Genomic DNA, 25,941 nt, shown 5'->3' on the forward strand with positions numbered 1-25,941 from the left:
TAACAGTTAATATCATTAATTTTCTGACAATTTTTTTACTGAAAATTTTTTTAAATAGTGTCAAAGAATTGATGTTAACATATTGTCATAACTATTTTGATGTTTTGGAAAGCATCATTTGTCTTTGAAAATATCACATTTTAAAATAAAATATTTTTCTGATTCCACTTAAAAAACAAAAAAAATACAAATAAAAAATACCTTTCTGATTCCATTACTGAATACTAAAAAAATACAGTTCTTCCCAAGCTTATTTAGGTCTCTTCGGCCCTCCCAAAATTAATGTGAGTTGATTCTGGCTAACTTTCCTGGGAAACTCCTATTTCATAGACCATAGAAAAGTAAATGCTGCCTGACATGCCAGGCATTTACCTCTTGCCCTCTCTCTCCAGGCTGCTATCTCTATTCGCGTGCAGTCACTCAGAGGGCCAAAGCTAAATCCCTGGCATATCAGGCAGCGTTTACTTTTCTATGATCTATGAAATAAGAGTTTCCACTTTCCTGTGAGCTTATTAGTTTGTGATCTTGACAGAACGATAATATTACCGTAGAATGGCATAAGCTTTTTTCGACATTATTGGCTTCTTTTGGAATATATACACAAAATATACAACACTGTCTACTAATAACGTTGGCTGTGTTCTGTGGGCCTTCGTTAGCTTGTGATCTTTATCTATAACACATGGTTAATATCACTGTGCACGGGCATAAGCGTTCCGACAAGAATTGCTTCCTTTTGCTATATATACACAAAGTATACAACCTCTCCTCTGTCACCTCTCCGATAATATATATTCACTATTATATTGCCCTCTGTACTTTTCCCTCAGAAATGGGCAATCGCAACAGCAGAGTCGTCAAGTCGCACGATAGAATGCGCTCATATCGTGTGCTCTTCTGTTTCACCCGCCGCTTTGACGGCCCCCCATTCACTCCGCCAAAGGACCTCCAGGATCTCTATGACAGATACTTGGACGAGAACGGGTACATGACTGTGGCCAAGCTGCAGAGTTTCCTGGCTGAAGTTCAAAAGAAAGATGCTACAGAGCAGGACGCGCAGCACATAATGCAAACGTTGCGAGAGAAGAAGCAGCTCGGCATCTTTCACCGCCATGATATTCCATTCGATGCCTTCCTTCAGTATCTCTTAGACGAGGATCTCAATTCTGCAATTCGAAATGAGGTACTCTCAATTTGCTTTCCAGTGGTCGCTGGTTCAATTCTCGTACTGTGTTGTTCTAATGTTAGTGTCCTTTAGCGTTTCCTTTTACACATGGGAATTCACAAATCCGGGGTCCTGGACAACTTGGCATTATAATCAATTTTGTCATTATTTTTAACCCATGATAAGGAATTGAACCACTAAACGTATAAATATTCGTATGAGATATTAATATTAAAAGAAGAAATTTTATAGTCATCAAAACGTTCTTGCAAGATGCCACAATATAATCTTATGAAACTTTTATATTTATGTAGAAGTCATTAATATAAAGGTTGACAGCAGGAGTTATATTAATGTAAAACAAAGTATTCATGCACACAACTTTGAAATTGAGATGGTTTATATGACAGTACTTGGATCAAAAGTTTGTTTGTTTTGTTAGTTTTGAGGTGTAAGTTTAGGAGTTGATTTGATGGTATTCTCTCTTACTTTGTTTTTAACGTGGTTGTTTCAGTGCCATATTTTATGGGTTATTTTTGGTTTATGGTTGTTACCTAGGTGATATTACAAGTAATGTTTTGGGATTTTATTTTACATTGTTATTATTCTTCTTAGTTGTGTGTGTTGACATTATGATTGGGTTTTTGTATGTTGTGAATAACCCCACATGCATAGGAGATGGTTATGAATAGTTTCATATGAATCTTGTTTTGTTTGACCAAATTATGCTGTGCGTTGTTACATCATTGCCTGCCATGTCATCATTCCCAGTGTTGGATCTATAACAACCTTGGGAATTTGGAGAAATTGAGACATGGGTTTTTCCCGCTTCTTGAGTAGATTAGTTTTGATATATTGCATGTCAAATTTTGTCACAATTTGCCCTTGTTATGTCACTAGCGAAACCTATCCTACCATGTCATCATGCTTAGGTGGATAATTTATAATGCCCTTGAGGATTGTGAAAAATTGAAGCATGGGTTTTGTTCCTTTCATTGAGTAGACCACTTTTTACATAATGCATGTGAAAATATGCGCAATTCTCCCCTTGTTCTCCCTTTAGAAAACTTGTAACACTTGTTGACTAGTTTTAACCAACCATAAGTTGAGCATGCCTTCTTTGATTGAAGAAATTCCACATGGAATGTTGTCCTCTCATTGAATTGAACAATTTGAGACCATGTTGAATTTTTGACCTTTGGAACCACTTTGTATTGGGAAATGTGAACTACCTTGGGAAGCGTGAAATGTTGCTAACTATGAAAATGCCATCTATGATAAACAAATGAGGGATACTACACCAAAGTCAAGGCCACCTACAAACTTTGTAGACTCATAGCCATGTGGTAAGATATAAGTGAACCTTGATGCAGGTTACACTGGCCCATACACTAGTGATCACCCCTACAAAAGTAGGTTCCCATAAAACCATGAGTCCTCAAGCAAGTCCATATAGGGTCATCCAATCCTATCTAGGATGAAAGTGTGAAAATTTCTGAATCTATACATCCGAAATCCTACTACAATCACTGGTTTACCATCTCTTGCTTGTTTTTACATTCAACAAGTTATTTAATTATCTAAATAGCGATGAAAACATTATTGCAGACTACACATACATAGAGATCATGAACTGAAATAAAATGAGACAAATACACAAGGGGCACCGTTATTTTCGGACAATCGTCCCCGGAAAAACCCAATGCAGGAAAACCAGTGCAACATATGGAGGGTTTGTATTATTAAGCAGATTTCTGAATACAACTAGGGTGCCAAATCCGGCTCACCCAATAGAGAATAAACCTAACAAAAGTACCTCTACCCAGAGATAGATGGACAAACCCCACAGGTGACGACGTTGTTCCCAGTGCTAGGCAATGATGGTTGCTCCAAGCTCTGCGCTTGGAACTGCATCAGAGCTCTCCCTCTGCGACGTCTATGACACTGCGTCAGAGCTCTTCCTCTGCGTCACTGCGTCAGAGCTCTCCCTTTGCGACGTCTGCGATACTGCAACACTGCGTCAGAGCTCTCCTGGTGCTTCTCTACTCTTTGCTATGTATTCTCGACCTTGGACTGAAGTCCCTCTGCCGAACTGCCACTCTCATTGCAACAGATGACTTGCTCGATTTTCTCAGCAAACCTCGCCCCAGAAAAATCGAACTAACTAATGTCTCAAGTGTATCTCCAACTGACCCTCAAGCCGCCTCTTATACTTTTCCTATTGATGAATCAATGACCGATATTAAGTCCCTAATCAACGGCTAAGATTAAAATAGAATTGATCCTCACCACTTAGAAGTTTCTCAGCCATATTCTTATTAATACCCATTAATATTTTTATTTTCCTAAGTTTAGACTTAGGAACCCATTAAAAATATTAACTATTTTAATAACTCCTCATCTGGGTGTAATTTCTTCAAACGATTTCTGGGTTCTAGAGATCTCATGTATTCTAGCCCCTCCACAATATTTCGGAGATAGAGCACATACGATGCTACCCAAAATCAACGAAAGAAAATAGAGATGAACTCAAAGGGACATAATGTGGCTTGACCAGAGCAACAAGACATGACCAACAAGACACAAGGTCTAGGATACCTCATACAAGGCTCACATTGTTGTTACATGGCTTTTACTTGTGACCTTGGGCTTACAATGTTGCAAAATTGTTGTATGAATGTATAGGTACCGCTGCTAGTATAAGGGGTAACATGTCATAAATGGGGTCATCATCAAAATGAACATAGCTTGTATCTTATTTGTCCTTGTTCACTTTGATGAATGCATCAATCCTTTTAATTTCTTTGCAGTCACCATATTCTTCAAAAGCATGCCTAATCATTGAATCCTCCTTTTCTAGAACACTACTAGTTGTGTCGTGAAGATCAATTTCTTGGACAGGAGTGTAACCCAATGAACTTCTGCTTTCATTTGGAGGAGGGAGGGCGGGTTCTTGAATTATCTTGACCTCATGGTTCTCCTCACATCTCTGACCATCACTTATTTCTTGATTCTTGATGGGAAAACAAGGAGGTTCTTGTTCATTTGTATAAGTAGAAATATTTTCTTTTAATTCCACCACTTTTTTTCCTCTTGAGGTGACATTTAATTCTATTGTAAGGTTCTCTTGTTTTTCTTCCTTCTTGAGATCCTACTTTGTACTATTTTCAGGGTCATGCAATAATGGCTCAAGGAAGGGAAGAAAGAGTTGAGACTCTTCGGGGAAATCTTCTTCTTCTTGTCTAGAATAAAATTTTTCCAATTCTAGGAGCCTTTGATGTATTAAAATTTGATTTTGGGTCATGATAATATGATTTTTAATTAAGATCATTTATAATTCCTTCATTTGTTGTGTTAGGAGAGTGATGGAATTTGAATGAGATGGGTGAGCTTTGTAAAGATCATATTCATTCCTTTGCATACAAGGCTTACCAAATTGTGTTTTAACATAGTCCGACCGAAAACTTAGTGCATCTTCCTTTTCTTTTATTTCCACAATGAGATCATTGGAGGGACACTCACCAAATTTTGTAACCAAGTCATCAATCCTTTCCTGCATTCTTCCTTGCATGTCAACGAAGACATAAATGTCTTCAACCTCTTCATACCCATAGGTCCAATGTTTCTAAAAACTTTTGATGCATCGAGGGAATGATTTTATCTGTTTGGGCTCAAAGTTGCAATACCATTTCCATGCTTCATACCCTTGCGTTGACCATGTAAAGGATTTCATTAAGTCATCTTTGATGACAATGTTATTATCAGCGATATAATTCATAAGATACTAAGAAATTTGGAGCTAACCATGGATTACCATTAAATTTAGGGACATGCATATGCAAATTAGCTATGGTAATATGAGGAAATCACAGAGTGCATGATAAATCTAAAGGAACAAATATATCTTTAATAGACAACATCACATGAAAATCCATGCTACAAACATGAGTACGATGATCCCTTACATTGAATCAATTACCATAAATGTGGATTTGCCAATATTTACCTTAATTCTTATCTTGGAGAACAACCTTTTCTACTGTACCTCTTTTGATTTTGTTGAAATGGAGTTGCCAAACGAGATCTTGCAAGCTGATCCTTAAACAAATATCTCATCAAGTACAAATTCAAATGAAAAAACTTACTGGGGGTGTTGTTGTATACAACTAGGGTTAAATGACCTTCTCCCTGACAACGATGTCAAGAAATGTTATTGATCAAATTAGCCAGGTCGCAAAGGTCCATGCAACTTGCTAATGTGAGCACACACAGGGTAATGACCCAAGCCCCCACTCTTTAATTCTAACTTCCTCTGAAAAGGATAAGGGAGGATTCCCAATAAGTACCTCAACCAACCAAGTGAACACTGGTGCCTTCTTTGGGGTCAAAGGATGAGGTGGAGGAGTTAAGGATTGACTATATTATTGGTTTTCTGTGTGTACATCTGCATCAAAAACTCAAAACCAACAAGATGATACACTCAAAAGCATAAGATATAGCATGTAAATAGTCAAACTTGATGTACAGAAAATTTCCTAACCAGATCTAAAGTTATATTTTCAATTGGATGATTGGTTAGAGGAGTTCTAATGTTAATTTGCTTGTTTCCTTGTGACTGCAGACTGTAAAATCTATAGAAAAATACAAGGAAATCAACGAATTTATCCTTAAAAGACCAAACAATTAGTTCCAAAGCACTTTAGATAGTGAAAATCTAGGAAGGGTTAGATTGACCTTAATAGATCACTTTCAAGCCTTTGGACAACGAAAATTGAATTTCTAAAGTCTCAGGGTCAAATCCCCCGGGTACTATGCCCAAAAAAATTCCAGCAAGGAGTTTAATTAAGGAACAATTCAAAATGCTTATTATTTTGACTCTAAATTGATAGATCAACAAGTATATTAGATAAAAAGTCTATGCACAAGATCCTTATAAAAGATACATATTTGATAAGAGTGTGGAACTCTCAAAAAATTCAGATATGTTCTGTAACAACAGTAAAAACACACAGATCTTTTTCCACAACAAATCTACCTCATAACCTAGGTTGTGAAACACACTTGCATCTAAGTGATCCTTGCACATGATTAGGGAGGTGAGATTGGTATTTAAAGAGAATCACCCCCACCTTTGACTTAAAACTCTTTCCACCTTTCAGACCCAACTAGGAGTGGCTCCTAAAGTGGCCTTCTCCGATGTTCAGATCAAGTGCATGTTGAAATACAAACTCTTCTCTCAGTTGGCCTTGTAGAACGGTCCAACGGTCCAACCTTTGTTTGAGTGACCCACCTACAACAAACAAATAAAGCAGGCTAGTGCCCTAGTTTATCTCCCGCGCATGGTTATGTAACCCCTCAACTGATCATCCCTACAACTGCTATGTGATCTTACTCAGTGAGTTTTTTTTTTTTTTAGATTTAAGCCCAAATAGCACAATAAGGCAGGAAAATACAAGATAGTAAATACCAACACACACAATATAAAATTATGCACAGGCTTGCAAAATGAATTCTTGTTATTATGGCGTATGATCTTAGAAAACAACCTTTTACTAAATGGAGACTAGCCTTTTATAAAAAAATTCTAATGACTAGATAACGAGTTGATTTCTCCTATAGGAAATATTATTTACTACTCATCCACATAAGAGAGACTTAGTAATTTTAATAAAATATTACAGTTATATCATAAGTTTGTCCACTAAGGGGTCAAATCGACTTAAAATCTTCTTGGAGGTCCAATGTTACCTTTGCCATTTCCCTGGAAGACCCAAAAATACAAAATAGTAAACTTTGGAAGCCCAATGCTCTACTTGGAAGACTCAAATTTGTCCTGTTGGAATTCAATTTGGCTGACCATCTTGGTCCAATGCTCTGCCATGTCATCATGCCCCTGTGCTAGATCTCTAATGCCCTAAGAAACCTGGAAAATCTAAGACAAGGGCTTTGTTTCTCTCTTCTTGTATACCACTTTCTACCCCTGCTCTGCCACCTGGAAACCTATAGTCCCTGTTGATGAATTCTTACCAATTGTAACTTGAAAATGCCTTCACTGTTTAAAGAAATTCAATGTGGCATGTCATCCTCTTATCAAATTGTATAATTTGGGACCAAGTTGACTTTTTTACTTTTGGGACCACTTGCATTGGGAAATGTGAATTGCCTTGGAAACATGAAAAGTTGACTTTGTGAGTCTACCACATATGAGAACTATCTGAGGGATACAACACCAAAACCAAGGCCACATATTGACTCAATAGACACTTAACCTTGTGGTAAGACATAGGTGCACCTTGACATGCACTGGATTGGCCCATACACTAGTGATCACCCCTACATAATCAAGCTCCTCTAAAACCATGACTCCTCAAGTAAGCCCATCCAAAGTCCTCCAATCCTCTTTAGGATGAAAGGAACAGATATGTAGTCAAATGGACTGGCCATGGCTCGACCAAGCATATGGTCTAGGACACCTAATACAAGACCTCACGTGGTTGTTACAAGGCTTTAACTTGTGACTTTGGGCTGACAATGGTATTGAATGCACTGAAAAATTATGTGTACCCCTGTTGACATGAGGTGTAATAGGGCCCACCTAAGGGTACTTTGAGAAACCCTCAATATTTCCATTTCCTTTTCTTTCATTTATGCTCTATCATTCTTAAGTATTTTTCTTACATAAAAATTCTCATAGTTAGAGTTACTTGTTTCATGTAGTAGTTTTATGACATAATTACTCCTTTTATAGTATGGATATGTTGTGCATGGCTTGGTTTAAGTTACTTCAATAGTTTGCATAAACAAGGAGGCATTCTACTCCTCCTTGTAGTGCATTTTACTTTTCTATGAATTTTTCCTATAGTACTATAGGTTTCGTATAAAACTCTGATAGTTACTATAGAACATCATAGAATTGTCCTTTTCATTATATCTTTGACTCAACAATGAATGTTTCCTTCAAGTTATAATGATGATATCAGGCTATGGTGTTTGTGAGGGGAATATGAGCTAGATAGGACTTTGATTTTCTTACACGTAAGCCTAGATTTCAATTATGCCATTTATTCTGTTCTTTGCAATTTAGCTTAGCATTTTGTTTCTAGCAATTAGTTTAGACAATAGTAGTCTTTTTCGTCAATAGTTTGCTTCCATGGGGAATGTTGCCGCAAAATCTAGCAGGTCTTGTAGAGGGGTACCCTACAAGGCAATCACTAGACTAAGTGACAACAATAAGGTAGTAGCCCACTATCACTATAGCTACTACCCCTGCTCTTTATGGATTTTCACCAATGGGAGGAGTCTCAGTATATAGGTCACCTAAGAGATATTCTAGGCTTAAAGGTATAAGGTGACACAATAGGCTTCTAATGGATGACACAACTTAGGTACAAGGCTCAAGCAATGAGGAAAGGCAATTTGCTTCCCTTAGAGAGGCCAAACTAGGGCATGCTAGACCTAGGGTTTGATTAATAGTGTGGAAAATGGAATGACCCAAAGTCAAGGTACCAAGAAAATGTTTCCAATAATGTATTCTAGCAAGACAATGGCACATGAAACCTTCAAGAAGCCCTCAAGTTGAAGCTTAACCAAACTAGGGTTTCTCCTAGGGCAAAATAGCTAGGGCAAGAGAAATTATGGAGAAAAATGGATAGATTAGCCACCAAGAGGAATGATTTTGAGGCAACCACTTCTACTCTTCTTGTTGAATCCTTCTAAGACCAAAGATATCTCTCCTAGACCAATACACACTAAGCCCTAATTGAGGCCTCTTATCCTTGAGAGGGCCAAATTTGAGAAGAGAGAGAAAGCGAAATTCAATTTATGGATAAAATTTAACTTGATCACCAACTAGACAAGCCCAATGCCTAGTCCTTGGGTTGATGGAGTCTATGGGTGCTTAATATTAGCTAAATCTTGCAAAGGAGTATTGATATTTTGATGCCCTAGCACAAAAACCCTAACTATTATCTTTGTGAGGGATCAAAGGCACTTGGGAGAGCTACAACAAGAGTTCACCAAGGGGATTATCATTCACATTCCATATATGAGTAATGAATACAATGAGGCTATCTAGATTGCATACAATTTATCTTCAATAGTCAATGGTGCAATAGAAAAACCCAAAACAACCATTACATTCCATACATTAGACATTAAATGGAAAAAAATTCAGCAACAAAGGTCACTTAAAAGATGAAATGCATGAATAATCCATCATTGATCCAAGATAACTTCTCCAAAGACAAAAAAATAGCTCCAATAAGCAAGGTTCTCCATAGATCATGTCTCTCCAAAGATACAAGAGGCCGAAGTTCTCCTAAGGAAGGTTGAGATAGTCCAAGTGATTATGATTAGAAATGAAAATCCTCTCCTCTAGTTATATGAGGAGGATGAGTTCTAATTAGTAGCCTACGAGCCCTTAATAACAAGTAAAATCACAAAACTTCCTTGGGTTACAAGCCAACTCACTAGCCTTTGACATAAATGCTAAGAAACTCCCACACGTGTGATCCATGAGGTTGGTGCTATAATGTACATCAAAGGTGATCCAAATGCCATGCATTGGTGCTACAAGGTGCCATGTTTGATGTAGTAGCATCTAAAAATCATGATTTGAGGGTTGGCCCTCAAATCAACCTCAATAGCTCTCTGTGGTCCCAAAATCCAGCTGGGGCACCACAAAGGGGTCTCCATGGGTCTCCAACTACTCATAATGTCCATCTCTGCTCCAACGTTGAGGTCTTTCTAGGTGCTACTAGCCATCCCAAGTCTCTAAAGGTGAGACCATCCTCATCTGGGCCCTAAATCAACTGCCATCCTCATATGGTGCTAAGGCCAACCTGGGGGAATGCTAGGTCCAGGTGTATCATCCTGAAGAATCATCAAATGTAGTGCAAAGTGGCAGAACGTCCTAGGTGCAGGAGGTGCCTAGGGTCATGTGTGATGTACTACTGCTGCTTTGAGGCCCAAGGCTCTCAACACTTCACCTTTGAGTGCCAAAATACTTCTTTAATGGCCTGAGCACCTGTGGGTAAGGTGCCCAGGACATGGGCTATTGAACCACTTGACAATCACAACATAAAGTCTAGTGAAAGAAACCAATCATTGGGGACAACTATCATTATTGCATCTAAGTGAATCAAGCTTGAATGTAATGGGCTATTTAATACTTCAAATAACGATTCTCTTCCAATATCAAGGCCTTGAGCTCGCAATAGTGTTTCCTCCCTAGATAGGAGTGGCTAAAGGGAAACCTTATTAGGTGTTTTCAACCCCTAAAGGGAAGTGACATTTCCTTAGTCCACCTTTCAATTGATAGGTGTTAGTGAATAATTATGATGGTGCAGAGGGGAGAAGACTTCATAGCCAAGTGCCATGGCCAAAGGAACTAGCATCATGGGGATCCACATCATGAGTGTATAGATACGAGAAGGGAGCAATCCTAGATGCAAGAGTTACCAACTCGACCTTGTTTTTCCACCCCTCTTGTGCGCCTTTTACTTTTGCTTGATTTTTCTTTGTATTACTGCTCATAGATTAAAGGTTTAGAGCTTGTTTTGAATGATATTGTAGTTGTATTACCCCTTAAGGATGAATCGTTTCTGTTGAAGAATGTAACTAGTGTTGGTCTTCATAATTGTATTTGAGTCATGCTGTATTATATTTATCAAAAGAAAGAAAAATAAATATAATTATTTAATAAATTGACTTATTAAAGCATGGGTTTCATGCTTGGGTCAATTGTTTTTAGGTCAAAGTCTCCCTGTAAAATTCCCTTTGGTGGGATTTATTTGTCAAAGAAGAAATTTATTTTATTATAATATAAGTCAATTAGGCCTCCTCCACCAAGTCGGCCTCAAACTGGACAAGTCAACCTAAACTAGGGGACAAATTCACTATATAAAGGCAACAACTTGACCTCATTTGACACTCACTTATAACAAGTTCGATCTGCAACTTTTGGTGCCAAAAAAGGTGCGAATTTCAAGGAAGAAGAAGAAAGCGAAGGAGAAGGAGGTCTCTCAAAAGCATAAGAAGTCAAAATTCTCTCTCTTTTTCCCACACGTGTGAAGCTATGAAGCTGCTGGAAGGGACAAAATTTTGCAGTTGCACGGGAGGCCGAAATTCTTAAGTTGCTGGTGAAGCTGGGGCCGGAATTTCTGGGTTGATGTTGGGTTGTAGCTGCTAGACAAGAGAGACTATTGAAGGTTGCAGTATTTCATTGGAAGGCTAACTTGGTCGAGGAGAAAGGTTTGTTGGTCTATCTCATTTGAATCAATGAAGGAAGAGTTCTTGACTAGGTTTTCCCCTATATAGGGGTTTTGGCTTGGCTGTGTGCCTACATATGGTGTCCTTGATCCTCATGTTTTGGTTTTGGTAACTGCTTGATGAACTAAGATAAAAGAAGAACATAAGAACAATAACAATAATTCAAAGAAAATCACAAGTAATTATCAACAAGGGAAAATCTTTCTACCTTTCTAATTTTCTAACATGGTTTTAGAGCTAAGATGAAGAAGGAAGAAAAAGGCAAATCTATTGAGGAAAAAGGAGATCAAGAAAAGGTCATTAAAGGGGATCATATAAGGAGATAAGTATACCACCTATAGGAACTATGTCAAACTCAATGAAGCGATAAACCAAATTAGAAGGAGCCTCCAACTACAGGGATTGGAAAAAGTCGATAGCCCTCATTCTCGAAAAGAACAAAGTTTTGGATCTCGTTCAAGGAAAAATCAAGAAGCTTACAGATGAATCAAGTGAAGCATAAAAAGAAAATTTTAGAGAAATCGAAATCTTAGCTATGAACCTTATAGTGGATGGAGTTAAGGATAACCTAATTCCATAAATTTCCAACATAAATTCCGCTCAAGAAATGTATGAGGCTCTCTCCAAGTTATTCACAATCAAGAACACTAGTCAAATAGCAAGCCTCAAGAATGAACTAAGAACTGCTAGGATGACAAATGTGATACCGTCTCTTCATATTTTATAAGGATGTCTAGAATCAGAGATGAACTCCAAGAAATAGATGAAGTTGTCCCAGAAAAGGAGCTCGTAATTACTACCCTTCTAGGACTACCAAAATCTTGGAGTGCCTTTGCATCAGGAATTAACAATTGGAAGGATACTCCAACATTTGAATAAATGTGGAATCAGTTTTATTTGGGAGCGGGAGCGAAAACGGGTGTGGGAGCGACATTTTCAAAAGCTCCGGTTTGGGAGAGAATCCAGGAGCGTTTTATATATATATATATATTTTATATTTTTATATTTTGATACATATATGTCAACAAAAACATGTGGAATGATGAATTAGATATAAAAACACAAAAAGAAAACATAGATTGAACCATATAACAACAATCATCTAGAAGTTATAATCTTCATCAACCACGTCCACAAGTTAGTAACATTGTAACATACGACATATTGAGTCTTATGATTCATCAATCTTAAAGTTTCAAGCTTTCAAAATTCAATATATAACATTTATCATCATTGATCACCAAAGTTGTACTTGTAAGCTAAGTGTAACCATTACAACAAATAATATCTAACATGAAATGAAATGAAACAACTTTCAACTTTCATGAAGGATCATATTCATAATTCATTACTAATGAGTTATAATTGCCAACTTCAAACTTAAATTGTCGTATATTGTTTAAAAAAATATCATAATAAATATGACAGAGTCAATAGTTATAGAAACTACTAGAATCTAGAAAAGACAAGTAAATCTATTATCTATTGCTTATGCTTGGGCCTCTTGCCACCACGAGGAATGTCTAATTTTTTAGTCTTGTTGGAAAATCAGGATCTTTGTCATTAATATCACCCTATAAGCATTAATATCCAGAGGTATCTTTGTCATTAGCTCTGTATCTGTATAGGGATCTTTGTCATTAATATGACCCTCTAAGCATTAACATAAGATAGAAAAAGCATAGCATGTCAAGTCAAGATTTTGTTTGAGTGATGCGTACATTTTTAGGAGGGTCATGATAGAGGAGTTCGACAACCAATGTCACTAACATGAAGATACATAGAGGGATTGGTGCTCCTGATTAAATACGAGTTCCATACCCTAATACATGACAAAATTCAATGGAAACGTTACAATCCTGAAATCCTAAAAAACTGATAAGTCTGCTGGCTTTTGAATGAAATCTAAAGTTCTACTTTCTCCATATGAAATCCAATGAGGTCGGAACCACTCTCAAACATCCTGAGTCATTTCATGGTAATGTTAAAAATTTAAGTAAAAGGATGAAAATGAAGATTAAGGAGAATGTCACTTTTATTTTAAGAATTTAACATTACCATGAATCGCATATCAATACTAGGGCCATAGACTTGATCATTAAGCTGCCCCACTCAAAACTTATTTGTTTTTTTGAAAAAAAATTGCATTTGGAACATCATTGCAAAAAAAATTTGCAAAAAAGGCAAAATGCTCCCGAAAAGGCAGGGAGCATTTTTTTAGGGAGCGTGCTCCCGCCCCGCTCCCGAGTCGCTCCCACCCGGAGCACGGATTGGGAGCGGCATCGAGGGGGGGGAGGCGCTCCCCCGCAACACTGTGTGGAATGCATGTATTCAAGAAGAAGCTAGAATATCGTTAGTAAACAACAAAAAGAGGAAGAAGAAAACACCTCGAATACCTATTCTGATCATCACAAGAAGAAGGGAACCTTCAAGAAGTTCAAAGGACCAAAGAAGAAAGTGGACCTATCCAAGATTGAATGTTACAACTATCACAAGATGGGCCACTACGAAAGCCATTGTCCAGAGAATCCAAGAAATAAGAAGAGAGAGAGGGAACATGAGAATGTTGTTGATGAAGATCCACCTAAAAAGAACAAGACTGAAGAATAAAAGTCAAGGACTTATACTACTAAGTTCTCTCTCTCTCTCTCAGATATCCCTGCTAGTCTTCTATTCTTGTTTTGAATTGTTTTCCTTTATGTTTTGATTTCTAGAGTTTATAGGTCTAACATATCTTGTTAGAACATATTTTTTAGGTTGTAGTATCACTCAAAACGATTGGGTTATGAGGGAGCCTCCACCATTTTACCAAAAGATAAGTATTCTATTCTTGATTTCATCTTTTCAGGTTTGGTTTCCTCCTTATATCAAGACTTGTTTGTATTGTATACTAATAACCTTTCTCTTTATATTTTCCTTGGATAGGAAAGCTTGCTGATTGCTTAAGAGCTATGGAGTAGACTTCGAAGGATAGACTTGAAGCATGAAAGAAGTTCTATTGATGCCCGTCAAGATTTGATGTCCTACAAGGTGTGTTAAGGAACAACTCAAAGATATGCCTTAGACTATAAACTTTGTTATAAAGATCTCTTTTTTTTTTTTGCTGTGGTTCACCGACACCCTGGTCAACGGGTGGCGCTACGTCCACTGAAAAATCTGGGCTGATCGACCTCGAAGGGAATTTAGCCCCGTGACCTACTAGCAAGGCCTAACCCCAAGGGCTTCCAGGAGAATGGACCTTGTGACCTCCCGATGGCGAGGCACTGATTTTGACCAACTGAGCTAACCCTTGGGGCTTTTGTTATAAAGATCTCTTCATATAAAAGGTACGATCATTTTTCTTTGAAAATTTGCTTTACATTACTAACATCATTATGTCTAGGGTTTTGAATCACAAAGATTCTTTTTAAGGTGATTAATCATTAGATTGAATCTACCCTCATTATATTATCATTCTTGTGGAACCCTAAAAAGGTTCACTGTAAAACCCTAACCTAAGGGTATGTCAATGCTAATATTGAAACCCTAGTCTACTTAGGGTTGTTGATGAAATCTAGAATTCCTATTCTTTTGATGTTTTGAAACTGTTATAGAAACCCTAGCCCTTTAGGGTTTGCTGTTAATATCTAAATCATGTATTGAAATCCTAGATCTTTAGGGTTTGGTAATTTAAGGCTTATGAACTAAACATGTGTAATATCTATAGCAAGGTCCTATGAATGAATCCCTAGGTATATGTTCGTCTGTTTGATTGAAACCCTAGCCTGATCAAAATTGTTATATGTCCATCTTTGATGTATTCATGTTTGTGTAGATATTGATGTGAATTGCTAGTGCATGAAATCCTAAATATGTATTTACAAGTATGTGGACCTAATTATTGATGCTCATAGATTGTGAAGTCTAGGGTTTGTAACAAAGCCCTGGTAATTGATATTCTAGGATATGATAATATTGTTTTATGATATAATTTAATTTTGATGATAAAATCTAGGGTTTTCAAACAAACCCTAGTAGTGTCTAACATTGTTGAAACCTTATATGCATGGTAGAATTGTTATTAACTACTGATATCTAAGGCTTTGTGTCTCAAAGTTGGAATCTAGGGTTTGCAGTAAATCATAGCAGAGTCTGTCATATCTCTCAAAGTAATATTGAGGCCCTAGATAGAATGAGATTGATTTCTTGATTGAGTTGCTTTATATTGTAGTCAAAGGGTTTATGACAATAACCCTAGCAAGAAGTATGTGTCTCTAGCTGATGATGAACCTAACTAGGCTTAGGTATTTGATGTCTAAAGTATTTGATTGTTTTGATGCTTCCATTATATTGACGTGATTTTGATATAGTTAACTTCATGCTTCGATTTGTATTTGGTTGTACTTGCTGTTAAAGATTTGCAGGTACATAATCTTCAAGATGTTGAAGATGTTCATATAAGCATGATGAAGGAAGCTATCAAGATGACCTTGATGAAGTCGTGAAAGGTTGAAGCTTCTCCGATGTTATAGAAGAAGAAAATTGTTGATCTCCCTAAGTTAAGAGGGAGCATGGTTAGAAGAAAAGAGTACATCTCCCCAGTTGAGAGGGAGGGCATATTATGATAGTCATGATGGATACCTTGTAGAAGAAATCAGAGAATGAATAGATCTGCAATGTATTGAGGATGTCTTGGTGCTACTGAAGAAATGAAAGAAGAAAAGTTTCCGACAATTTGTATATGAATAAGTGGCATTAGAATGATTGAGGACCCTGAAGGTTTGTGTTTACTTATATGTATATTTGAAAGTTTATTGCTTATTGGGATTTGTGTTTGAACAAGTAAATATCTCCATAAAGTGTTGATTTGGGGTAGCATCGGATGTGCTCTAGGCCTCAAATTTTGCAGGGAGGTTTGGGCACATGCATTCCAAAGAACTTAGAAACCGTTTTGGGAAATTCCACCCAGAGACGATTTTATTAAAATAATTAATATTTTTAATGGGGTTCCTAAGTCTAAACTTAGGAAAATTAAAATATTAATGGGTATTGGTCTAATTGTGGGTGAAACTTCTAGAAAAAGATGAAGACCAAGTCAAAATGATATGAGCCTTTGATTAGGAGTTAATCTAGGTCGTTGGTTGTCCAACAGGAAGATATAAGAAGGGGCTTGAGGGTCATTTGGAAAACACACCAGAGGCAGATACTCAGTTACCCGAGTAAGATCGATTTTCTCACTGGTCGAAGTTCGGCAAGAGAAAATCGATTCAGAGGGAGAGTTGCAAGTGAGACAGAGAGAGAGGGCATCAACACATTCAGAGAGTGCAAGGCAGCAAGACGCAGAGCAGGAACAGGGTGACGCAGAAAGAGGCAGCACAGAGGCAGTTTGACGCAGAGCCTGCGTAGGCAGCTTGATGTTGAGCCTGGGAGAGCAGTTTGACGCAGAGAGGATCAGAAGGATTCTGGGGAAGAAGAAGTGCTTCATCTGGGGTAGAACTTGGTCAAGAAGTGTCTGTAAAATTTCTCATTCCTATTTTGCTGGCTGTAATTTGTACAAGAGAATTTGTTGAAGAATAATAAAAACCCTCATCTGCTGCACCGATTTTCCCACATTGGGTTTTTCCTGGGATGATTGTCCAAAAATAACTATGTCATTCTGGTTGTATTTGTGCTGGTTATTTCCTTACATTTACTTTTTGCAATGTTTTAATTGTGAAGGCTGCAGTAGAATATATTTTGATATTTGTCGTAAGAATATTGTAGATAACTTATTTATGAGGTAATAAGTAGAAGAAATAATATTAATCATTGCAGTAGAATTTCTATTTAGAAATTTTCACATAAAGAAGGATGAACACTTGGGAAGCATGCTTGGGCAAATGGATATATCTAATTTATTAGGGAGAGATGAAGCATATAATGGCGGATGCTTGGGAGGACATCTGGCCGGCCTATGTGTTGATGTCTAGATCCCTAAGAGGGAGGGTGGCGTTGTTCATGGAGCTACGACCTTGGATACACCCCTAGATCCCTAGGTTGATGGTTAGTGAGTAAGCCTAATGTTACCTAGATTGGCTGAAAGCTTGAGCCCATCTTAGTCCCACCTGGATAGATTACCTTGGTCAGATATCTAGTTCGCTTCGCAACACGGAGTGTGCTAGAACTCTTTGTAGTTCATTTTGGAGATCTTCCATGTACCTCTATAAGTATAGGTAATTATGAATACCTCCCTAGTTAAAAGGGAGTGTTGAATAATGTAGCTAGTGTTGGTCTTCATAATTGTATTTGAGTCATGATGTATAATATTTATCAAAAGAAAGAAAATGAAATTTTATTATTAAATAAATTGACTTATTAAAGCATGGGTTTCGTGCTTGGGTCAATTGTTTTTAGGTCAAAATCTCCATTGAAGACTTCTAGGATTTATGTCAAGTGTCTTTGTCCATGTCACATTGTAAAAGAGCCTTCTTGGGATTTATTTGTCAAAGAAGAAATTTATTTTATTATAAAATAAGTCAATTAGGTCTCCTCCACCAAGTTGGCCTCAAACTGAACAAGTTGGCCTAAACTGGGGGACATAATTACTATATAAAGGCAGCAACTCGATCTCATTTGACATTCGCTCACAACAAGTTTGATATCCAACTTTTGGGGCTAGAAAAAGTGCGAATTTCAAGGAAGAAGAAGAAGAAAAGTGAAGGAGAATGAGGTCTCTCACAAGCATAAGAAGTCGAAATTATCTCTTTTTCCCACACATGTGAAGCTATAAATCTCCTAGAAGGGATCAAATTCTGCAGTTGACGAGGAGGCCGAAATTTTGAAGCTGCTGGTGAAGCTGGGGTCGAAATTTCTGGGTTGATGCTGGGTTGTAACTGCTGGACAAGAAGAGACTATTGAAGGTTGCAGTATCTCATTAGAAGGTTGACTTGGTGGAGGATGAAGGTTTGTTGGTCTATCTCATTTGAATTACTGAAGGAAGAGTTCTTTGTGAAAATTCGATTACCCGAATCACCACTGCAACAACTAATTAAGTTCCTTCTATTTGTTAATTACTGAACAAATTATTTACTATTTTTTACAGTAAACATTGAAACTAATACATTGCAGTCTTCACCAATTAAATTATAAGCGGAAACAAGAAACTAAGCAAGAAAGAAATACACATCACATTACATCGTTATTTTTGGATAAACATCCCCGGAAAATCTCAACGCGGGAAAACTGGTGCAGCAACTGAGGGTTTGTATTATTAAGCAGTAGTTTATGAAGACAATCTCTGGATGCCTTGCTGACTATCCAATATAGAGAATATCACTGACAGAAGAATAGTAAGAAGTACCTCACACTATCATAGGCGATCCCGACTGATCCAGCCACAGAATGGCTTGCGCCTTGCTGCCTCTGCATAGTCACTGTGTCTACGGACAATGTCATTCCCTCTGCTGATCGATTTGCTTCCCAGGAACTTCGATTTCCACGTCCTGGTCTCACACCTCGGCTTCCGGCTTCAGAAATTGGTTCCTCCAGCAAATCTACAAACCTCCTCAAGGCTTTGCGCTGCCTCTGCATCAGCCTACGCTGACCAGCTTAGCCTTTGCGCTGCCTCTCCCGGATCTCTCTCTGCCTCCTTTGCTGAGTACTCCTGAATCAGGAGAAATATCCAACCGGAACTATCCCTGCCCCTCACTACAATAGATCACTTCTAATTCTCTTCCCGGCAACTGCTGTGCTTCATAAATTCAATCTTCTGATCTCCACTCGATGTGTCTTCCAAATACCCATCAAGCCTCCTCTTATAATCCTTTTTTTGAGAACCAACGACCTAGATTAGATACTCATCAATGGCTCAGATCATTTTGGCTTGATCCTTGTCTTCTTCTAGAAGTTTCACCCACAATTAGATTAATACCCTTTAATTATTTTAATTTCATAAGTTTAGACTTAGGCACCCATTAAAAATAATTAATTATTTTAATAAAACTGATTCCGGGTGAAATTTCCGAAAACGATTTCTGGGTATTGTGAAATACATCTGTCCAAGGCTCCCTACAGATTTTGAGGCTTAGATCACATCCGATGTTACTTGAAATCAACATTATTGACTGGGTTTTCCCCTATATAGGGGTTTTGCCCTGTTTGTGTGCTTACATCTGGTGTCCTTGATCCTCATGTTTTGGTAATTGCTTGATGAACTAAGATAAAAGAAGAACATTAGAAAGATAATAATAATTCAAAGAAAATCACAAGTAATTATCAACAAGGGAAAATTTTTCTGTGTTTATGATTTTCTATAAATTTCATTGCTCATTAGGGTTGGGACATGCAAGGGTTTCTTTTAATGATGTAATAGAGAAACATGTGCTCAGGAATCGGGTGATGGTTATAATGAGTGAGGTAGAGCTCATGCTAGGCTTTTGCTCACGTGCTAATTTATTTGTCCTAGCCATCTTCTATATTTTGATATCTTTCTTTTATTTTGTTTTGTGGCCATGTTACACTCTTTCTTTTTCTTTTAGCTTCATCAACCTCCCAGGGCTGAGCTCTACTTGGGTATGTGGATGTATGGGTGCCAAATCCCAAAGAACCAATGGTCATTTGAACTCGAAGAATGGAGGTGAGACAAGGGCCTGTAATGGACAATGGAAAGTGGTAAGGATAGCATCGGGATAGATGGAACTATGCTATCTCAATCAGGGCTCCCCATGTAGTGCCCCCTCCTATACCCATTGGGCCATTAGGGGAGGTCACATTGTACTAGGATTGAAGATTAATCCCCCATTTAAGGTGAGAGAACAAGATCACGGTCAAAACCCATCGTTCTTCTAGTTCACCCCATAATCTATATCAAATGCCCAAATACAAACAAACATAAGGACCCGATTGCAAAATGAATAAAGTACCTTTGATCGGAAGCCCACACTCGTCCATGTGCTTTTGCGAGATGAGTGAGAACTTAGAAGCATATGACTGATGCAGGTGGCAGAGATATAATGGCACGTCATCGACTAGTGGTGGGTATTAGGGGCTGCATGGCTAGGTAATTGGATGTGAAGAATAGGACAAATTTTTTCTCCTACATGGTTTACCCATTTTGGTGGGTAATATGGACAATTAATTTGCAATAATTAGTGTGTGATTCAGTTCCTAGAAGTTTACTTTGATTCTTAGCATTTGAAAATTCAGTTGACTTTTAGTCTTTGTGATTGGTAGTCATAGTTTGCTTTCATTAACCATGTTTTTTCCCTTATCAAAACATACAAATTAAGACCTAAGACGTCACCAGTCCCAACCGTTAGACATGCTCTTAAAACATTAAGTAGTTGCATAGAGGAAGTAGGAAAATGTGTCTTGCACATATCATGCACAACATCTCGGAATTTTGTACGATCATGGGTTGATAATTAAATTAAGCAACTGAAGGAGGGCAACATTCTTGCTGCAATTTTGAAACCCACCACTTTTGAGTCTGTTGTTGAGGAGGTGCTAAGAGTTCACACACTATTATTTTCATTTTCATTGAAAAAGCACAAAAGTACATAAATAAATAGCTTGCATTATTATTTTCATGGAAAACTAAAAGAACAAATAGTTTGCATTCTTAGCTTTCTTTGACAGCATGCATGCTTCAACTTAGGGATAAGTCAGGAAAATTTTTACCCAAAATCCCCACCTCTGAACCAAGATCTGACAATCAGCAGCAACCAATTGATTGAGTCATCCTCCCTAGGGGGGAGCAAAAGAGTTTGAATACTCTCTGGAGAGACAAGTAAGAGACTTTGAGAATCTCTTAGAGGAGGAAGGGGTTCCATCTCACTATACAATGGCTGATAATGGAGACCAACCACAGGTCTTTGAGTTCCCTATTTGGAAAACCAATGGAAAAACAAAAATAAAGAGCATTAACCCATTTGTCTTCCTCACTTCTATGGCCTAACTATAGAAGGTCTTGACACTTTCTTGTTCAAGTTTGCTATTGTATGCAGGACCTATGACTACACTTCAGATGAGCAGAATGACAAACCCTTTCCTACCACATTGAAGGATTCAGCCTTGAGATGGTTCAAAACGATTTTAAGAGGTTGTACTGTGTTTTTCATCAATGGCATGAGCTCAACCTCGTTCTTAAATGTTGATGGGTGTTTTCTGATGCAAAGAGATGGTGTATTAGGAGATTGCATAGTGTTTGGTCAGCTTGGGTCAGCTAAAAACTACAGGTGTTTGTGTGGCTATTGATTTATCAGGGTCTTCCTACCAAGGCATAGTTGGTCAAAAGTGGTCTCTTGGATGGGCGTTGCCCTTCCTACCTTGGGCTGGAAACTGTGAAGCACCTCATTTGGGATCGTTCTTTTGCCATGTCTTGTTGGGAGTTTGTTTATTCCAAGTATGCAACCATTTTCTAGGGGAGGTTGCATTGGAGAACGGTGCAATTGGGTGATTCCAGAATTTTGGTCCAATCCTCTCTTAGTGGTGTATGCGGTTGCTTGAGGGTTTAAGTGTTGTTTGATCTTTGTAAAATTTGGTGCAAATATGCTTGTGATAACAAGGTGAACTCTTGTTTGCATTTTGTCAATTATAGGAGGAGGAGTTTCCCATGTAGTTTCTAGCTAAAAGCTTCTTGTTGATGAAATATGCCAAGAGATTGGATACAACTGCCTAGTTGGATTTTATTGCTGTTTTAACTTCTTTGAGGAAGAGGATGAAATACCTTTGTACATACCCTCCCGTTGTATTATATTTTTCCTTTTCTCTGATGTAAATGTAAGAAGTATTTTAACAAATAAAAAGAAAAATAAAAAAGAGAAAAGGGAAGGATAGAAAAACAACTGAAACACAAAACCACATACTTGGGTAGTTATTCCATATGCAGTTTTTCAAGGTGTCAACAACACATGTGGGAATGCACATCCCTTGGTACTTGGTCTATTGGCTATTCAATATCTTCCTTCATTGTGTTGCAAGTTTAGAGGATAACTGAGCATGTTTGAACTAGGCACTTTAAGGAAGGAAAGATTGGGTAAATTAAGGAAATTCATGCAAGTACTAACACAAGATGCTATTCTCTTTGCAGAAGCCTTGAATTCATTACACGGTCCTCTTTCAAGGCTATGAATTAAACATATAAAAGTTAATAACTTGGTTAAAGATCACATATTATTGAAATATCAAGCTTGCTATATGAAAGTGTAAGATAGCTGTGTATGGATATACAAAATATACTAGATGTAAAGAAATCATACCATAGGATATTGTTTCCATGAAATTCAAACCTCTTGGAAGTTTGTAGAAAGCAATAGATCTTAGCGACTTAGATTACAACTTGACTTTATGTGTACTATGTTTGACCAATAAATATTGGAAATGTAAGAGTGTATCTAAATATTTCGTAGTAAGTGAGAACTTTTCACAACTATCGGCTGGTTTGCATACAAGATTCATTATTTAAGTGTAACTTGATTGAAATTATTGTTATTTTTTTCAGATCCACAATGATATGACAGGACCATTATCTCATTATTTCATATACACTGGTCATAATTCATATTTAACTGGCAACCAATTGAGCAGTGACAGTAGTGATGAACCTATCATCCGAGCACTTAAAAAAGGAGTGCGTGGTATTGAATTAGACATTTGGCCTAATAAAAGCAAAGATGATGTGGTAGTTTTTCATGGAAGGTATGTAACCAGAAAATTTGTTAATAAAGTTACTAGGACAATGCAGTCTCTGTACAATGCGTTTCTTATTTCAAATATGATTTCTCGAGTATGGTGACGGAGAATCACGGAAGTTATGCTTTGTAATTCTAGAGATGAAGGGTGTGATGGGCCTAGTACTTTTAAGCTTCTGAATTTTGTAGATACTTTTGATGGATTTTAGTATTTAACTATATCAAGAAAAGACTATCTAAGGATTTGACCTAAATTTGTTTCAAAAGTTGCTTGACGTCTTAGAATGCATTATGTAATGACAGGGAACAATGGATGTTAGAATTTAAGTAGAACTTCATTATGCACTAGGGAAAGAAATATAAAATACCAAGAGTCTAGAATTGTAGAATCAAATTGGATGGTTCTAACTAACATTTGGATATTCTTTCCACTAAAAAGTGCACATTAATTGACCATGAACAATGAAAAATATGTACATACAAAAAGTTGCTTTGTGATCCCATTGTCAAAGATATGTCTTGATTTATGTTGTCAAGTAATATCACTTACTGTTGAGATTAAAGATTATCAATCACAACAGCAAAAACTTTCACTTCATTTCCTAAACATTAATAAATATTTAAAATGTCAAAGACTTAGGGACTTGACACAATGAGGGAAGATGGCCTCAAAGGGTTCAACAAGCTTTAGAATTGGTGCGAGTTCCAGGTTGCACGGAGATGGTGATCCCACACTGATATGCTTGAAACAAGCTTCTTGTAAGATGCAGAAGGTAAAATCAGTGATATTCCTTCTCCTTAGAATAGCCCAATCCTCAACCCTAATGACAAAAGTTAATAGGTTAGAATGAGGCTGCCACTAATGTTGAGGAAGACACTGGTTTGATGATGGATCACATATATTTTGAGCATGGGTCAAGGGGAGGATAATGATGTGTTCAACTTTTCTTTTAATGTTGATGATAAGTGGTTTGGTCGACATGTGCAAGTGGCACCTTCCAACATGGGATGTTACGATGAAGCTATCACAAGTCTTAGAAGCTACATTTTGTCCAAGATGTCATCACTGGGAGGAATCTATTTTGTCAAATCCATGTAGGACTTGCAACTCTGGTCCCAACCATAGGAAATGACCTGTTTATGTAGGCAGCATGATCCATGATGGACAAACATGTCTCTAGGGGAATTTGAACCTTGATTTTTTTTTTTTATAATTGGAGGGGTATGGGGAGAGGGGTGCGATAACAGCAACATTTCATCAATCCCATTGCTTCTTTCAACATGCTAATTCCTTAACAGCAACCTTGTTCAACGTGATCATGTGTTATTCCAACAATATAGGTTCAACAAATGAATTCTTAATCCCTTTTGAACATTTCATTAGAACTTCCCCATTGACAAGTTTTTCTTGGTTGACAATTTAGAATGTTCAGAGCACTAGAGAAACTTCAAGCAAAGAGGGATTATTCTATATTTCCTTTGAAAAATATTGGATGGAGATGCCTTTATTCAATGTTGCATTATGAATTGGGAAGCAAAAAGGATCCCATTGAGCTCTTATTGGGGGCTTGGGTAGCGATACTTTTGCTTTTTAATTTAGATGTGGCAATCAGATATGTCCTAGAATTTGTGAACTGTAGTTGGGTATATGGCTTATGCATAGGCTCAAAGACTCAACTTTAGCTTGGAGGATCTTAATAAAGGTGCAACACCCCTTCTAGATTGAGTTTCCTAGTCTACAAGATGACATGGAACACTTTGTCAATGTGTTTGATTAGAGGTAAATTGAAGTGTCAATTGGTGATGGCAAGCGAAACTCTCTTTGATCATGTGCTAGATTTATTGTTGAAATAGAATTCAACAAGAAGGTTGACCAACACTTGAAGCTATTCATAACTGATGACCTCCACCATGTAGAAGGTGAAATATTTAAGTCTCTCAAATGCTTGCTTTGTGTGTCAAGCTGTGAATCATCAAATAAATGACTACCCTTATAAAAAAATTCCATGCAAGGCCTTATTAGAGTTGTGCATTTGCATCCAATGTGTTAAATAGTGAAATTTCTAGCTCTGCAATGAAGCCAGGGCTATGATACCAACACTATTTCTCAAAGCCAACTACCAATTTCTGTAATTAGGATGGATGTGTTGATGCAACGTCCAACATGCCTTCAATAGTTCTTTCTTGATCTAGTAAGATGGAAGAGGAGGGTGGCTGATAGGTGAAGCAATCTGTAAAATCCCCTTCTGTCATGTCCCCAATTAAAAAATTTGATAAGGAAATTCCCAATTTTGCAATTTTGGCAACTAATATATATTTAGATAAATAAAATTAGGAGAAATAAGTTGTGGAGATATTAAATAAATTTTGGAGAAAAGACAATGGTTGGGACTTAGGAAAAGAAGAAAAATTAAAGTGAAGTTAAGTTGTGGAGATTACCAAAAAGGGAAATCGAACCATGGGAAGAATCAAACCATGGTATCAAAGCATAGTGTGAGAGAAATCGAACCATGGTATGAGGAAGGGAAAACAACAATAAAAGGAAGGCTAGAGCCTCATTTTGATCATTCTATTTTGGCATTTGATTTTCGATTTGAAAAGTTTGCTTGAGCTATTGAGCTAAGTTAACCAATGCTGCTTAGCACAGGGATTTCCAAGCAGAAAATCCCAACTCTCTTTCGGTGAACCTAGAGTGTCACCCTAGGAGAGAAATTTGGAGTTGATTGGATACTTCTTTTCCTACATTTTGTGAGCCATTTCATCTCTGCATCAGGTGGGACGAATTTTTCAGGAGGACGCAGTAGCAGAAATAGAGTTGCTTGGAGGAGGAGATTGCCGGGAAATTTGCCTCAAGAATTT

The 25,941-nt window shown here is 37.4% G+C and overlaps 1 protein-coding gene across 2 annotated transcripts in view; it reads left to right on the forward strand.

Annotated features, from left to right (window-relative positions):
• Positions 1–260: 260 nt before the first annotated feature.
• The window catches only part of LOC149225595 (phosphoinositide phospholipase C 2-like), a 426,735-nt gene continuing 401,054 nt past the window's right edge, over positions 261–25,941 (forward strand). Inside the window, exons 1-2 of one of the 2 annotated variants that reach the window (XM_089377183.1) lie at positions 261–1,183; positions 22,893–23,089. In XM_089377183.1, the coding sequence (XP_089233309.1) occupies positions 683–1,183; positions 22,893–23,089 (698 nt within the window). In that variant the 5' untranslated portion in view covers positions 261–682. The remainder of the gene's footprint in view (positions 1,184–22,892; positions 23,090–25,941) is intronic. The other variant, XM_089377184.1, reaches the window with a different exon arrangement.

The sequence above is a fragment of the Pinus tabuliformis genome, chromosome J, assembly GCF_031772625.1.
Source record: "Pinus tabuliformis cultivar Carrire ecotype Pingquan chromosome J, CPIR1, whole genome shotgun sequence".
Classification (NCBI taxonomy): domain Eukaryota; kingdom Viridiplantae; phylum Streptophyta; class Pinopsida; order Pinales; family Pinaceae; genus Pinus; species Pinus tabuliformis.